At 57.0% G+C, this 16,171-nt stretch overlaps 1 protein-coding gene across 1 annotated transcript; it reads left to right on the top strand.

Moving 5' to 3' along the window:
* Positions 1-230: 230 nt before the first annotated feature.
* On the top strand, positions 231-3,498 carry BESB_072730 (KRUF family protein; the record flags this gene model as incomplete). The annotated part of the gene is made up of 4 exons (XM_029365646.1): positions 231-504; positions 934-1,398; positions 1,719-2,111; positions 3,266-3,498. 4 exons carry the CDS (start codon positions 231-233, stop codon positions 3,496-3,498), a joined length of 1,365 nt encoding a protein of 454 aa, XP_029218130.1.
* Between the last annotated feature and the right edge of the window lie 12,673 nt (positions 3,499-16,171).

The following is a 16,171-nucleotide window of genomic DNA, read 5'->3' as shown; positions in this document are numbered from 1 at the left end:
TTTCCGTGGTACGGTCGTCACCTTGAAAGTGAATGTCGTGGCGCTTAGGCTTCCGGACAGGTCGGTATGGTAGGCACTGCAGGATCGTACTGATTGTTCCCGTGTTCTCCGCGAGCCTGGCGCGCATGCAGCCAGCGGTTCACGGGGGCGCTCTGCAGCCAAATGTGACGGACCGCCGCACATCAATTGCCGGCGTGACTTGTCTGACCCCTAACTGATCAGAATTTTCCATGGTCAGGAGTTTCCTCCGGGGCTGCCGGGCGAGGTCCTCTGGTCACTCAGCTCGATCTGGCGGGTACGGCTGTAGCAGGTTCCTGTTGCCGGTCAGAGCGAGCTCGCTACTGTCGCACATAGCCGCCGTGGACATGAAATGCTGCCACTTCGTCGTGACCACCTTGACGGCTGTGTGCCTCAGATTGCTTGTATCCAATGTGATACTATTTGCTGCAACTACTCACGTACCGCCTTCTCCGACGCCTACGGGTGGAGACAACAACGATGCCGGTATGGGTTGTTTTTCTCAGCATCATGTAACGGACGCCAATACGCCGAGTCCACCGGTTGAGTTGGTCGGAAAAAACACTGACACTCATCATTTGATAGAACCACGGGCAGGTCGGTTCCCAAGGGTTTTGGGATTGATCCGTGGCGGCGCGGGATTGACCGTTGACGTCGCCGAGAGAGCAGGATGGTGCACGAGGGGATGATTGCGTGACTGCCTAAACGTTAGATCCTGGCTCCACGGGACCGTGGCCCTTGTCAGCCGCCAGGCTTGGTTCAGCGCCATAGACATTTTGACAGCGTGTTCAGAAACAATTCGCGAAGTATTAGCCCAACAACGCCGCTGAACTGGGCAGCGCAGAAGGGGCGACAAGACCATGTGCACCAGCGGCATGAGCGCACGTCGAGTTGTGCGGTTGCTGCGACCTACAGCTCCCCAGCTAGCAGACGGGGCCGCGAGCGGTGTCGGGACTGTTGCCTACGACGCCGGTACTGTACACGTTGCCCCACTTGGACTCGCCCGCCCTGTTACTTTGCCTGGCACCGGCACAACAACGTACGGCGAGCTTATGGTGAATGTTTTGAGAGACGAGGCAAGGGAGCTACGGCGAATGTGGGGATGCGAAGAGAGTTACATAGTGGAGAACGCCGGCCGCCAGATACTACGGCACGACAGTCCACCCACACAGTCTGATGTCAACGAATGGATCGCCAGGGCACGCTGCCGGTACCGGCACCGATTTGAGTCACGCCTGGGGGAAGCCGCCAATCTCGAGAGGCAGGCAACCGCGCTTGCAGACTTGCTTCGGGCAGAGGGGGTTCATGTGGCGCAGACGGAGTCTCCGCCACCAAGTAGTTCGAGCGCGATCGCTGAGACGCCTGCCGCGGGCACCGCAGGTGAGTGGGCCATCGCACAGCGGCCGTCGGGGGGCTGCTCCATGTTGGATTGGAAGTGGCGGCTCAAGAGACATTCTGCGCAAGTTCGGTTCCTTGCATTGTCGTGATCAGAGTGCAGCAGGACGAAGAGACACCCGTCGCGGTCGCTGTATGGCACTCTTGTTGATGCCCAGTCTCGTGTGGGCTCGGGATAAGAATATGTGGCTGTGGTAGGGGGAGGCTGCACTGTGAAGTCTAGCTGTATTCGTCGCCTTGCCGCCGACAAAACACTCTTACTGCAATTAGTGGTTTCGCGTGGTGTGTGGGAGTCCATGCGTCAGAAGCATCAGCGCCTCTCCCGGGGCCTGCGCCTAGCGTGGTTCCATATGTGGTCGCTGGACTTGCGAGTGTGAGGGCGGACGCCCAAAAGCTCCGCACGCAAATTGAGGACCATGAGCGATCGATTTCGACAGCAATTGCAAAACGCATGTTCGAGTCGCCCACAGTACACCCGACGGATAGCAATGTGGCATACTGGTCCCGACGAGTACGAGTCGAGGCGCGTGTAAGGGACGGACGGCAGGCAAAGTACGCCGAGGCGCTGGAAGCCCAAGCAGCTCGAGCTCAGCGTTGGCTATCGTCAGGAGTCTGGGAGATTGCCGCGGAATCCTCCAGCGGCGCAAGCGCTCCTGCGGGCCCTGGCGCTCATTCGGTTACAGTCGGCTGTGTACAAGGTGCGGTCTGGTGTCTGTGGCCGCAAGGTGTGTGTGTGGGGCCGGTGGGCTGCACCGAGGCGTTGCAGTATCTGTCATTTCAGGTGTTCCACACATCCCTGCCGCCACCCCCCCGATGCTATCGTTCTGCTCAGTCCCAGACCGGCGGGTGTGCGCCGGCCGTATCGACGCGTTCCAGGGCTGTTGTTCCATTTTCACGAGCCACAACGAACGACAGGAGCCGACAGAATCTGGAGACGATGAGTCATGCCGGCGCTCCCTGCTCCTATCGTCAGCGTGTGCCCCTGTTCGTCTGAGGAGTTTGACGTTTGTGCGGTGTGTGCGGATGCAGCTCGCGGCCCGCGTAGTGCCCCATATAAATCAGCCCGGCTCGGCGGGAGAGGGGTCTTTGGCCCCACTGGGCGGACAACGGGGTGCTCGGCGGCTGGGCCGCAAGCGTGTGACATAGTAAGGGGGTCCCTGCTAGCGGCTCCCATCGGGCTTCCGGGATCTAAAAACGTACCATATGCGGCACTTGTCATCCAGCGATTGCTGAATAGAGCAGGTCAGCTAAAGAAGACATGGGAAGACAGGGAGACGTTCGTACGGGAATACATTGCAGCTCGAATGCTCCGACAAGGCACACGGAATCCATCGGCAAAGGATGTTAGAAGGTGGAGACGATCTGGGATTTGTAGGTATTGCACCCAAGCGCGGGACCGCCTGCAGCGTGCACAAAGCTTGGTTGACGAAGCCGAAGCTCTGCGGGCCCGTCTGGAAGCGAGTGGGGTGGCGGTCCCGCATCTGGAAGAAGGCGGCGGAACAGGACCTGGTGCCTCCAGTGAGATGCGACACAGCCTGCACCGCGATACAAATTCGATCATGCTATACAGAGGACAGATATCCGCGCTCCAGCGGACGAACGCAGGCAAACACGAAATAATCACGAAGGGCATATACGCGTTCACCGTTGAGGGATGCAGGCTCACGGTGTGTTTCAGCGACATCTCTGTTGAATGCTAGTACGCGGCATCAGTATGCAGGTTTCGGGGGGTCGGTTGCACAACCGGTTGCATGTGTCCCCCGTGGCAGGCATCAACGTACGCAGCTTCATTTTCTCGCGCTGCGTTGCCATCTGTATCTCCTATGCCGTAATGTGCGTCCTGATTTGCCAGCTACTCCCGACCGACCGGAGCACACGCTGACGTTCGCAGAGCTTGCCATTATCAAGATAAAGGAGGAGGCCCGTCGACTGCGGCAAGAATGGGGTCGCGGCGAAGGCATCTACGTCGCTCAGCATGTGGCACACAACATGTTATACAACAGCGACTACAGTCCAACGGATGCCGTGCTGCGGAGCTGGCAGAGCACAGCGACAAAGAATATCCGACGGCGCGCGCTGCTCTGAGGAATCTTTGTTTTGTGTGGTGCTTGCGAATGCACCTGGCGTCCCGCGTAGTGTTGGCCGACCTGGCATCAGAAGAAGCCGTGTAGCTACCGGGGGGGCCGCGTGGGCCTCGGCGTGTGTCTGGCAACATGATACACGACAACCGCTGCAGTCCCAGTGAGGCCCTGCTGCGGACCTGGCGGAGCAACGCGTCAAGCAACTTCCGGCGCCGCGTTGTAGGATGCCCGTCACAGGCCTCGAGGCTGGAAGCTCAAACCAGGAACCTCGAGAGCGAACTTACTTCCGTCATTTCCGAGGCAAAGGACCGTCAGGGCGGGTCTGCCTCCGGGCGCGACTCCGGCCGGAGTTTCAGGTTGACGTCGTGTCTCTGCAGACAGAAGTGTTTGCAGAGTGACACGAGCGTCCCATCATTATATCTGAACTACTGCTTTCACTCTAGGAGCAGGCGACCTGACCAACGGTTTTATCTTAGATTTGAGGCAGCCAGGATGGTGGAATACTAGTTGAGGAAGGACAAACAACTCGTCGTCATCGCCCGAGTGCCATATACACAATGGGCGTAATGTGCGTGGTGTCCGCCTTGACGAAGTGAATGCATACGCTAGAGTCATGCCAGCACTCTCTCCCTCTTCTGATGTGGCGCATAGAGCAAGCATGCAGCAACAGGCAGGCGGAGGCTGCCTTACGACCCTGACGAGGGCCCGTCACGACTCCATGCACGACCACAGTCTTTGCCGCTCAGGTTTTCACCAATTACGTCTGTCTACGGTGCGCGTCAGCTCGGGCGCCCCATAGGACCGAGGCTAAAAGAGCAGGTTCGCCTTCAGCCTACGACTCGACTCCGCGAGTAAGCGGAAACGCCAGCGGTCCCAGTATCAGTGGCGAGCTTGCAGGCTTCGGCGGTTGCGGGAGTCCACATGACCGAGACGGTCCGTGCCGGACAAATCGAAGCCACGACTCTACAGTAACGACGCCCAGGCCCCTGTACAGTGGCATGACTGTTCACTGTCCTCCGCTGAACAAGAGACTGCCTCGCGAAAGATAAACATGCATGTCCGTCTGTGCGGCCGACAAGTAGAGCCGCTGTTGCTGCCATGTCACAACTTCTCGATACCTTATGGGTGGCACAGCAGCCCGCCGTACAACCACGCGTTAGACGAGGGAACGCAGGGTAACACGCCAGTGACCACTGCTGTGAGATTGTCTGGCGCCCTATACCAAATTCTCCTGGCAGCCACAGAGCCCGTGCACGGCGAATGCGGCTGGATACGCGCGGAGGGCTTCTCCGTACGAAGCAGTGTTTCAGCTGACGTGCTAGACGAGGAGAGAATCTGGAGAACACTAGTTTGTGTTTTGTTTTGTGCGGGAATAGGGTGCAAGGGGGGTGTGCGCCACGTTTGTGACACCCCGTACCGGAGAAAAGATGTCCTGCACAGCAGGGGTGCGCACGAGCCAGGGTTTGGCGGCCCCACTGGATCTGGTCGACTGACAGGCATGTTCTACGGCGGAGTGCTCCCTAACCTCGTCTAGGGGCTCGACGTCCTCGCAAATAATGCGGGGCTCAGAGCTACCAAGGCGACCGTATATGGCATTCCCCCCGGGTCGCTCGGCGCATTCGTGACGAACGGCGACTGAAAGCGATGCGGCCATGAGAATCCCAGTGAGAGCCTCCGTCGCCTGCCACTGGGGCCAGGTATACGGATCGCAAGGCGACGATTCATTTCCGTTGAATGCAGCTGCAGCCGAATATCAACTTAGCTGTCTGGGGACAGCCGTCAGAGTGCACGTGCGTGTCTGCCCGGGTAAACGGCTCACCAGGAATGGCAGTCCGAGACGGTATGCAGGAGGGGGCGAGACACATAGGAAGCCGCACGTAGCAGATATCTGTTAAACACCCAGCATACAGCGTGCAGAAACCTAAAGTCTAGGTCAACACTTTGTGGCCGTGAAACGATTCCTGTTTCGGACAGGTTTTCTTCTCTGCTGATTTGTCATTTGCCGGCAGACTTCACCTGATAGACCCCGCTGCGCCTGCCGCAGTTAGCGGTGCTTGAAAGCGTTTATCCTCAGCGTGTTGCAACTGCTTCGAGGGCTCAGGTGTGTGTTTTCATTATCGCGTGGTGTAGCAAACGTGCGATTATTCGAGGAACCTCCGTTTCTAGGATGGAAGCGTACCAGGTTGTTGTCAATCCCCCAACACGTCTGAAACAGCCGTTGTAGATACGCCTTCCGTCGGTGCCACACGTGAATTTAAAGAAGCAGGCCTGGGAGGCAACTGAGCCTTGAGTCATACGCCTGCGGACCCTGCACTGCATGCAGAATTTGTTCAGTTTGTTGTAAACAGAGCTGCCCTGCATCTACACAGGCCACCTGCTTTGCGTCTGGATGGACCGCTGATTGGTGAAGAAACTTCATACCGTCCATTCTTGTAGGAATGGGGAGGCCAAGTTGCTGGTTATAGGTCTTCCCTCGCATAGCAAAAGCCGAGGTAAGGGGCGGAAAATTGTCGGAGCTAAAACACATGTGCCGACGCGAGCGGCATTAGCTAGCTTGCCGTACAAAAACTGGCGAGTGCAACTCACGGGCAGAGCGGAGCGAGGGAGAAGCCCTTGAAGGGGTCAAACGTGTCAACGGCAGTGGCTGAAAACAGCTCTGGAGCACTAGCAGTGTGGGGCGACGGAGGATGGACGCTCGTTGTGATACGGCCCGGCCGCTATGGAGCTGTCGCCGGAAGGAGGCCGCCGTGGCTGCAACCGCCGGCCACGCGATGGGTGCCGCAGACCAAGAAAGACGGTGTGACGGAGCGTGCACGAGGCGGCGTTTGTGTGAAGGCGGCCTACTAACTTCAGCTCTTCGTGTGCATGACCTAAAGTGCAGGGAGGGCGTGCTAGAGACCTGCGCCCCCTGGTTGAGAACGTTAGGGTGAAAGAAGAAGTGCCGACGTACGCTACAGGAAACGAACGTGTACAGCTTCTGTAACACCTGACCCGCCTGCTGGAGCATCTGCACTGGGTTTTATATCGAAGGTGGCGCTGCGAGGGAACCTCGCGATGTCGCAGTACATCTCGCCCACCGCTGAATGTAATTTGTGGATGCGCACATGGCGTTTCTGCGTGATCTGATGTGGTTTAGGGCCTGTCTGCAATGGGTAGACCTGAAAATATGCGTGCGGCGCTCCTCGCAGGCGAGGCTCATGATCGTTGTCGTTTCTGCGGAGCTTGAATGTCAGAACGCGGTGCCAACAAACGAAAATGAGAGGAAGGCGGCACAATGTTGAAAAAGTCCTAAGACATCGTAGACTCCAGTCTCTGGCGGGCAAGAAATATTAGTGAATACGTAAGACCGCACGCACGGAACGTATATAAGTAAAGCTGTGCAGCAGTCGGGGGCAATAGGGGCGTTACAAGGACGCAGCCTCTGTCTCCCGAGCGCACTCACCAGACACGCCGGATGGGCTGCTAATGTGGTGGCGGTGCCTACCGGTTACCCGGGAGCTAGACCAGGCTTGTATGTCACTCCAAAGGAGGCGCTGGGTCAATCTGCATTCCACATCGAACGAAAACCGTGCATGAATGCATTTTAAAAGAAGTTCCAGTTTCGTGTAGGCCCTCGATACCGACTTGTGCAGCGCGTTTCCGGAGTAGGCCGATACGGCCCATCACACAAGAGAGCGCGCCATCTGTCCTATCAGCAGGGGTAATCAGGTTCAGTGACGAGGTTAGGGAGGGGGTTTGTCACTTGCATCATTCCGAAACCAGGGGAAGTAGTGGGCCGCGTACAAGCCAATCACCTGTGCACTTACGACAGTGAGTGTCTACTGAAATGGCGCTCTGGTGTCCTCGTCTTCAGTAAGGACGCCTCCGCAGCATGGTGTCAGGGAAGGGGAGGAAAGCGTGGAAAAAAACCTACGTGTAACTCTGTGGTGTCGCAAAAAATTCGTATGTCATGCAAAGCACTGCAGCCACACTTGTGCTCAGGAGAGCTCTACACGCCTCTGCCAGAATCGCGCTCCAGCAGGAAAGCTGATGGCTCGAGGCTAGAGAGCTGATCATGGCACCACCGTATTAGGCTGGCACACCTACGATTGTCAAAGTTCACATAGAGCGCTTGAAGTAGGATCTCTTGTCATCTCTCACGGCTTCCACGGCGCAACCAGAGCTTCAAGGCCGTTGAATGGTAGCGAGGGGCCGCAGTCGACAACGTCTAATCGAGCTAATGCCACCGCGGGTCTGCCGGAGCCACAACTGTTTTGCGTCATCGTCGATGAGCTGGGCAATCATCTGAGAAAGCATGTGCGAAGGTAGCCATGCTGCATAACTGTACCGAAGACCGGTCAGAGTTTGAGTCGTATACAAGCTTCTGCCGGAGCTCACACTGGTGCCAGCACCATGATAGTGCGGCTTCGATAGCGCTACATCAGGTCTGCGACAAATATGGGGAGCAGGCGGGACGGCCATTAGGGCTGGTGGCCGTTTTACTCATGTGTCACGTTAAGGGCCTTTCATGCCCCTCGTAGCAATAGTCACGGCACCAAGTTTAAGGTTTAGTGATCTGCCAGCGAGCCCGCACGGCGGCTCATTCCTGTCTGCATTCTTGGCAGGCTCTGGATTTCGACCGTCACAGTTGGTGCTACTACCCCGGTTGTCTTCTTTACAACCTCAGACTTCCCTCTTTCAGGTTGTATTCTCTGTCTTGGCCCCCACATGTATGCCTGTGGTCGGGGACAGTCCCTTGGCGCGCCCGAGCATCGGCCGTCTCGCCGACTCAGAAAGGTTGGTTGATTTCAGGCAGTAAGGCCAATGGAGCGCAGTGAAGTGATCCGCCTCTCTTCAGCGCACTTTGGTTCGCCGCCTGGTAACTCGGAAGACGGCTTCAGGTGTCCGGAGGACGCCGGTACCCTCCACGGCCGCCTTCAGTACTTGCTTCGCATCATCCAACTAGTTGACTACGGGGGCGTTAACACCATTTTCAGTGTTCCTTGACGATTCCTGATTTTCGCCAGCTTCCTCTACCTTTTTCCGTAGTCGCGCGGCCAGCACTGTGGTCCAAGTACCACACGAGGTTTGCGTCCCTACCTCGATGAAACGGCGGCTGCTCACGTGATTCAGCACGAATCGCCATGAATTTTCTTTAAGCGTGGACATGGCGCACCTTGCGGAACATACAGCACGCGCGTGTGGTTAGCATAATTGCTCCGCAGGTAAAACGGGACTGGGGGCTTCAGCAACTCGGCGGCCGCCCTGACAGGCATAAAACCCCTAAAAGACCCATCTCATTCGCAGCGCCGACTTCAGTTTGCCCACCGTGCTTTCGGCACAAAAGGTACATATCAGAGTTCCCGCGGTCCGCATCGCGAGGGCTGCAGAACGTTCACCGTCGAAGAACTGTTGCACCGGCCCAGCCCCCCCCCCCCCCCCCCCAAAAAAAAACGAGCAAGAAAATGGCGCGGCACACTCTTACGTTAGCGTACATGCTGACAAAAAGGTTTGCTGAGATGACATGATAAGCATTAAAAAAAAGCCACACGGCAGGCAAGAAACAGGCGTCCCAGCCAGATGCCCCTTCGCACGACAGAATTCGCTGCCGGATCCACAAAATGCAGAGGTTAGCAGGCCCCTCCGTGCTGTTACGCCCCTGGACGGCAGATACGATGCGCAGAACAACAACGGCCACGAAGATAGTAAAGGCACAGTACAACCGGTAATACGAGGGCAGGGCACGACTGCAGGAGGCCGCGGAACTCGATGCGAAAGCATCTCCTGCCGAACAGCGGCTGGCAGCGGGCATGCCCAGTTTTTTGTGCCCCATAGATGACTCCTCCGACAACAGGGAGCCTGCAGTACAGCCAGAAGCCAGGCGACCGGCACGGCGCGCCGGAGGTGCGCAGCGTCCCGTGGGCATGGCCTCCCACGCCGGCTCTCCCTTCATCTAAGGACACAAATCCACGCAGAGTCACGCGGTAGGCACGTTTGTGGTCATACCTGATTTCCTTTGACGGCATGGCGTTAGCATGTAGCAGAGTTACTGCCACCGAATCTTGGGGAAAGAGCTGCTGACCACGTCTGCTGACGGAGCATTTGAGGTGACGAAATAATGTAGTGGCATCCTTGTGGGTGCAATCGGTAGCAGAGTCTGCAGAAGCATGGAACGGTTTAAGCCCCTATCTGTGCTCCCTACTCGCTTTCTGACGTGCCACTGTGTGACTCGTTAGTTCTTGTACACTGTCAGCGTAAAACACGGATAAGACGCCAGTGCCTTTGGAGATCGGCACCCACGTGGGCGGGCTCGGGGTCTGTCGTTGTCTCTAACGTGGTTGAAATGCCGCCGCGCGGGACCCCCCCTCGTTCGCTCGAGTGGTGCTCCTGCGCTTGGCAGTACGACCTTCTTTGAACTTGCTGTCGAGCGAATGAAGAGCGCAGCCCACGAGCTCACTCAGGTGTTGAGCGACAGATACGGCTACGTTAGCCAGCAGGGTGCATTATGCATGTTCCGGGAAAACAACAGAAGCCCGGTCCGCTCCATGTTGTCCACCTGGAAAAGCACAGCGGAGACAACATACAGAGACTGTAGCGAGCAGCGGCAACAAGGCGCTGCAAGCATAAACGCGCACACCTAGGGCCTGCATCAGTCAGCAGCAGCAATGTTAATCCCACGACATGGAGGAGGAAGCAAATTTGGGGTCTGCCATGCCGGTGTCAAACTCAGACCCCGGCGCAAATGCAGCTCGTACGCTCAGGGGGTTCACCAAAAGCTGAGCAATAGGGGACCCGAGTCGCAGGTTGCTGATAAGCAGCACCTGCAAATCATATGCGTGATCCTATTGGAGATAGCATCCTGACGTTTAAAACTGCGGGTACCAATCGCCACGTGATCTATGCAGAAAAAAGACTTCTTTGCGGCAACTTGTGGTATTCAGCAGGCCACTTAAGTTTCACTCCTGCTACTGTCAGGAGTTGCTGATCCTGGGCGCGCCGGCGGACTTACCTTGAGATGACACTATTTCCGCGTGCGTATGAGCTGTCTCCCGCTACAGGATCGTCATGCGTGTGTTCGCCGGCTGATGTGGTAACGTTTGCGGTCCTTTTCGCTGGCAACTCGAGGAAAGGAGCCCAGGAGATCGGGAGTCACTGGGGTTTAGGGTCCCGCTGGCTTTTTCCTATCGTCTCTCTGCCCCAAAGACTACGTATGAAGAGGCGCCCTTGGCACCCCGGAGTCACACGCGAGATTTGCGACCTGACCGCGGGAGTTCTGGGCCGCAGTCAAAGAGCAGATGCCACCATCCTTCTGCCTGACGAAGCTAGGGACGGACGCCCTCTCGATTGGCACAGGGCTTAGGGTGTCCAGTGGCCAGTGCACTCACTTGAGTGTCGAAATGGAGTGTATCTCAAAAAGCACTGCCAAAGGGGCGTCCGTCGCACACGACTTTAGGCCTTGTTGTCACACCACAAAAACAACACTCGTCGCCGGGCGTGCCGTATAGCGGAGGTGGAGGGTGGGATTCCGTGGCAGTGCCTCCTAGCGCACAACGTCCGGTCACTGTAACGCAAGGCCAATTAATTGCCTTCGTCAGTCCTATTTTGCTCACCACGCCTGGCCCGCCTTGTTGCAGATAACTAAAAGGGTGTTTCCACCACATTTTGCATGCCCCAAGGAACGGATTGTTCGTAGAGGCCGCTGCTTCCGCCTCATATTCAAACCTGGTGTGGAGTTATCAATCACCCTTCAGCGCATGCCGACTCTAGTTCACGTGGGAATCTAGTTTGTTCGTAAACCGGTTGAGCCGCTCAGTCAAGGAGGCGTCTGTGCACGCTTCAAACGTTGCAATCCGGGCCCGGATGCACGTGAAGTTAATGCAAGCTGGCTGCACGGCGTGTAGGCGTTGAGTCCTTAAACAAGGGATTCTGTGCCACCGTGTACAGTACAGAGCCCTGTAACACCAGTCGTAAGCCAGGCAGTCAGTCTGGAGGCCATGGCGACAACATCAGCAGGAGCGTAGCGCCCCGTGGGAGCAGATAGACGGACAGAAATCCTGCGAGTCTCCAGAGGATCCAGAGAGAAGCGTGTCTGGAGCAATCTCTACTTGAGCAGAAGGTTTTGTTGTGGTTAACTTGGTCCCTTCAGTGAATCAAACGGCTTCGATGTACTTGCATACCTGCAATGGTGAAGGTGGTCCTAGACGACGCCTGTGCTCCTCTTACCAGTTCGTACACGGGCGGCCGGAACAAGCCACAACTGCTCCCGCACCAGCCTACCCGGCGTTCAGCAGAAGCGGGGCTGAGCAATCGGACCGCGTGACGGTAAATCTCTCCAGGCAGTTGATACCTTTTGTTCGACGCCCGGCGTCTATTTACCCGTCCAACGCTTTGCTGTGCAAATCACACAGGTTATTCGCGTTGACTCTTGCATTCGCCGAGGGCGGGAAGCGCCGCAAATTTCGACTGCTATGGGGAAGAAACCCATTGCAATAACGGGCCACCGTTGCAAAAAACGCTTGCCCGGGTGGCAGTCATTTGCTGGACACGGTGTAGGGGCGTGCTAACCTTTGTACCGTGCATGCGCCAGAGTAGATCGATAGCTTCCGTAAGGCCTTAGTTGGCGCTGCATTGATATAAGTGTCGTACAAGCACTAAGCTGATTAATGAAAGACACTCACGAGCGCCGCAAACTTCTAGAAGTCCGTGCTTACGAGAGAACGACGCAACTCAGGCGTGGACTTGCAGATGAGTTCGACCTGTGAGGCGCGAGGTTTCAGCCGCATGAGGGTGAAAGACCTGTAGCAACTGGCGCGAAAGCATCTCCTACGATCGATAAAAGCACCGCATAACCTCTTTGCGGGTCGAGCCTCCCAAATTCGATCCGCATATTATCGTGGGTTCCCTCGTTCGATGGCGTTGCCGAAGATCCCCTCAACTCTGGGCATACCTATCTTGTTTGGGCATCTTAGTTCGAGACCTATACGTCGTTGGGGCTTTATAAATTATTTAAGCAGTGCCTGCGCGTTATACTAGCGTACGCTCGGAGTGAATTTATCATGGCTGCCCAGACCTGCTGAAGGGGGGGAGGGGAGGCGAACCACTTCTCCTGCGTTAGTACTTAGCCGCGTTTGCCAAGCACGATTTATGGGGCATGCCAATAATTCCAGGTGACAGTCGACTGCCTCGTCAACGCCCACCGGCTAATTTGCGAGACTCCTCTACGCGTGAGTAACCTCTCGTTGTATGGTCACGCACCCCAAGCGCGTCACTGTCCGGCAGGGCAGTCACGTGCGCCGGCGCCCCAACCGCGAAGCTGCGGAGGGAGGCAACAAGCCTACGACAACAGTGGGGCCGCGGTCAGGCAGTGTATGTGGCGCGGGTCGTTACAGATAACATGGTGCGCCTTATTCGACATAAGTCAACCGCCGTCGAAATCGACGAATGGAGGGGCTTAACAAGAAGTAACTCAAACGTGTTGCGGCCTGCCGCATGGCGCAGGCTCTTGACATGGAAAAGGAAGCGAGTCAGCCGGAACGGGAGCGTGCTACGATTCTCTCTCAGACGCCGCGTACAGGTGCGGTATCCATGACACCACCCCCGGACATAGGTACGTTACGGTCTCCGCAGAGGCGTCCGGCCCAGCAAACGCTCTTTGGCTGGTACAGTGGCGTGGAGCTGACGCCTTAAAAAGTGCACAAATGAGAGGTTTCAGTGTTCTCAGGCAATTGTCGATGCTCACTCATGAATTTGAATTTCCTAATTTGTCCCCGGCTGGTCGTACTGCGGTGTTCCAATGCTGCGTAGTTCGGAGACGTGGCAACTCCCGCCGAGAGGGAAAAAACGTAAGCAAGAAGAATGCGTCCCCTGGGCGTCGCGGAAGTATCACCGCCAAGTCAGGGGGAACGTAAGGTCCGGCAACGCTTGGGCTGTGATTCTGTCCATTGGCTTCTCGTGCAACGTTACTACCTCGGGAGCACGTGACTGAACCTCAGGAGGTGGAATAGGCGCTCCAGCAACATTTCTGCCTCCGCGTCCTCAGGAGCGATGCACGGCCGTCAAAGCCCTTCCCCTATGTAACGACAGTGCCATCACTCGAATCACCACGCTACGGATATCGCGCGCTACCAGCCAACTTGCGGACGTTTCCGCTCCCAGTACGTACCCCGGTTCCGCGGTAGCTAGTGGCCTCTTGTCGTTGGCGCCTGTCCCGCCAAAGACTCCAGGAAGACCAACAGTCTCCATATTCGACGGAATTGCCTCGTCAACTCATACGCGTCCTTCCTGTGAGGACCGCTCACTACTATTTCCGAGGAATGAGGCACAACCCCATGGACAGCTGCTGATACAGGCGTCCAGCGTAACGGGTGCACCCCCCGCCAGCCGCTTGAGTCGTTGACACCCCGAATCCCGTTCGACGCGCTGCCTCTGAAGAAGAGACCGCTCCCGCATGCGGCATACGACCACTAAAAGTAGTTCCATCCGACTTCGACCACCCACGGAGAGGTGAACATTTCCAGAACGCTTGTGTGGAAGACTGGTTCTTCATGCCGTCGTAGCCCCTCAATCGTTACACTCGCTCGTATTTCGGCGACAACAGCCTACCGTTCTGGGCAAACCAGGCGTGCCTCGCCCGATTGTCAGCCGGTGGTGGCAGGTAATTTCGTCCGGCAAGATGTATCAACGCGGATTGCCGGCGCCGTAGCAGTACGTCCATGCGGAAGCGTGTGGCAGTACCACGCATTCATAGCCAGTCGTGCTGCGTGCAGAGCACGCACCATCCCCGCTGCGTGGCATTCTAGATCACGGTGTCTCGTGTCAGTATGGCGGCTGGGGGAGCATTTTGCTTGCAGCACTAGCGCTTTGCTGCATTATAGCTCGGTGCCACTGTGCACCTGTCACTGACAATCTCTCGAGCCCAAACATACATGCTTGAGGCTCGCAAGCGGGACAGCCGTAGCCGCTGGGCAACACGTTTGCCCCTGTTTCATTTCTCGCTGCGGCAACCGATGAAGCCTCTCGGAACTGCGTAAAGGTTATACGTATTAGGGACCTCGATCCCCACGCTGCTAAGTGGCTTCCTCCGTTGGGGGGGTATGGGACTGCAGCACCGTCGCGACAGCCTCCGCGCTGGTACTCCAGGAGAGTGAGTGCTCTTCCTGGACGCTCCTGTATACCGAGCGACCAAGGCCAACCTGGTTTTGTTATGACACGCCTCTTGCAGATCAGCGCTTTCGATGCCATCTCCGGGGGTATCCGCAGGATCCCGCCTGCCCTCAAGAGCTAGAAACGCGCTAGAGTCCACATGTGAAAGACGCGCTCGTCATCCAGCAACACGTGCGCCCCTCTCCTATCGCTGAGCACTGATGCCCTTGACTATTCATCAGTTTGCAACGTGCCACATGAGCAACGGAGCTGGTGAGACGCAAAGGTTTGCACAAAGGACGGTGAGGCTGATGACATCAGGACAGGTCCCCCAGTGAGCTCCTCCGCCGGGGGGCAGCTTGCACTATCTCATGTGGGTCTGTTGGTAGTCCACCTGTGAGTGACAGGATCGCTGCAAGGTAAGTGGGTTTGCCTACCGTCGATCTAGGTCAGGCACCTTGGCGTTTGACGACAGAGTTGTCACCAGTCCTAGTAATCCGCACGCTATGTCCCGACGCCTCCTGTCGCTAACGGTCTCCGCGCCCGTATGCCACAAGCGGCGCAGTTGTCGCCCCCGCAAGCAGGGTTGTAGGAATTCACAGTTCGTCGGCAAACCCTCAGCTCATGCCAGAGTTACAATCACGCGGTACACCGCAGCTCGGTGAGCAAGGCGAAGCCCGGCACGCCGAGCCCGACTTGGATACGCCAGTGCCGAGCCAAGGTGCCTGGGACCAACGAACTTAAAGAACCATGACGAGGCGACGTTTGCAAACGCCAGCAAATTGAGCAGAGATGCATGGCAGTTGAGCGTGCAGACGTTTTCACGGCACCGGCAGCTGTAGCGTAAGCCTTGGTCGGCGCCTCTGTGGTGCCGGAAGCGAAGTCGTGGCGGTCCTTACGCTGCTCTCCGTTGATCCGGTGTCTGTTCGAGAGTAGGCAAAACTAGTTCCTGAGGAGCGGTTTCAGTTGTGGCCGACTTACTGGCGCGGCGCGGCGGCAGGGTGCAGTGTCCTCGTGCAGCCTTGCCAGGACTGCGAGTGGGCGCTATTATGTTTTTAGTTCCGGTAGGAAAAAGCTCTTGTGGTCGTCACGACGCCTTTTCTGGTTTCTGGAAATGACCATCATTTGTGGCAGTGTTTACGGCTCCGCGGCATTAGCCCTATTCCGCATTGGTCATGCTGGGGCACCTGTAATTTCCGGTGGTAACTTTTATTATCTTCGATCGGAGTCAGGTGTCCGCCCCGTGGCCTATGGCCGCTGAACTCGATCCCCGTGTGCGCGGAGGGACAGCATTCTTGCGTTGAAATAACACACCTGTGCAGCACCACGGCGAAGCAGTCGGTGGGTCGACAGCACGACACGCAAGCTCTGTAGTCTCGGGCGTTGAGGTGGCGTTGTCATGTGCGCGTCAACGCGATTCCCCCATTGCTGCTCCAGCATCGCTGACGCTCTCCCAGCACGCCCGATAACACAATCGCAAGGAGCAGAAGTAGCGTTCCAGCGGCTCTGGGCTACGCAGCGCGTGGAACACGTTGAGGTCTTATGTGGAGATGGCC

This window comes from Besnoitia besnoiti (genome assembly GCF_002563875.1).
Source record: "Besnoitia besnoiti strain Bb-Ger1 chromosome Unknown contig00007, whole genome shotgun sequence".
In the NCBI taxonomy this organism is placed as follows: Eukaryota; Apicomplexa; class Conoidasida; order Eucoccidiorida; family Sarcocystidae; genus Besnoitia; species Besnoitia besnoiti.
Note: the sequence above shows the minus strand (reverse complement) of the source record. Positions and strands in the feature narration are given on the sequence as shown.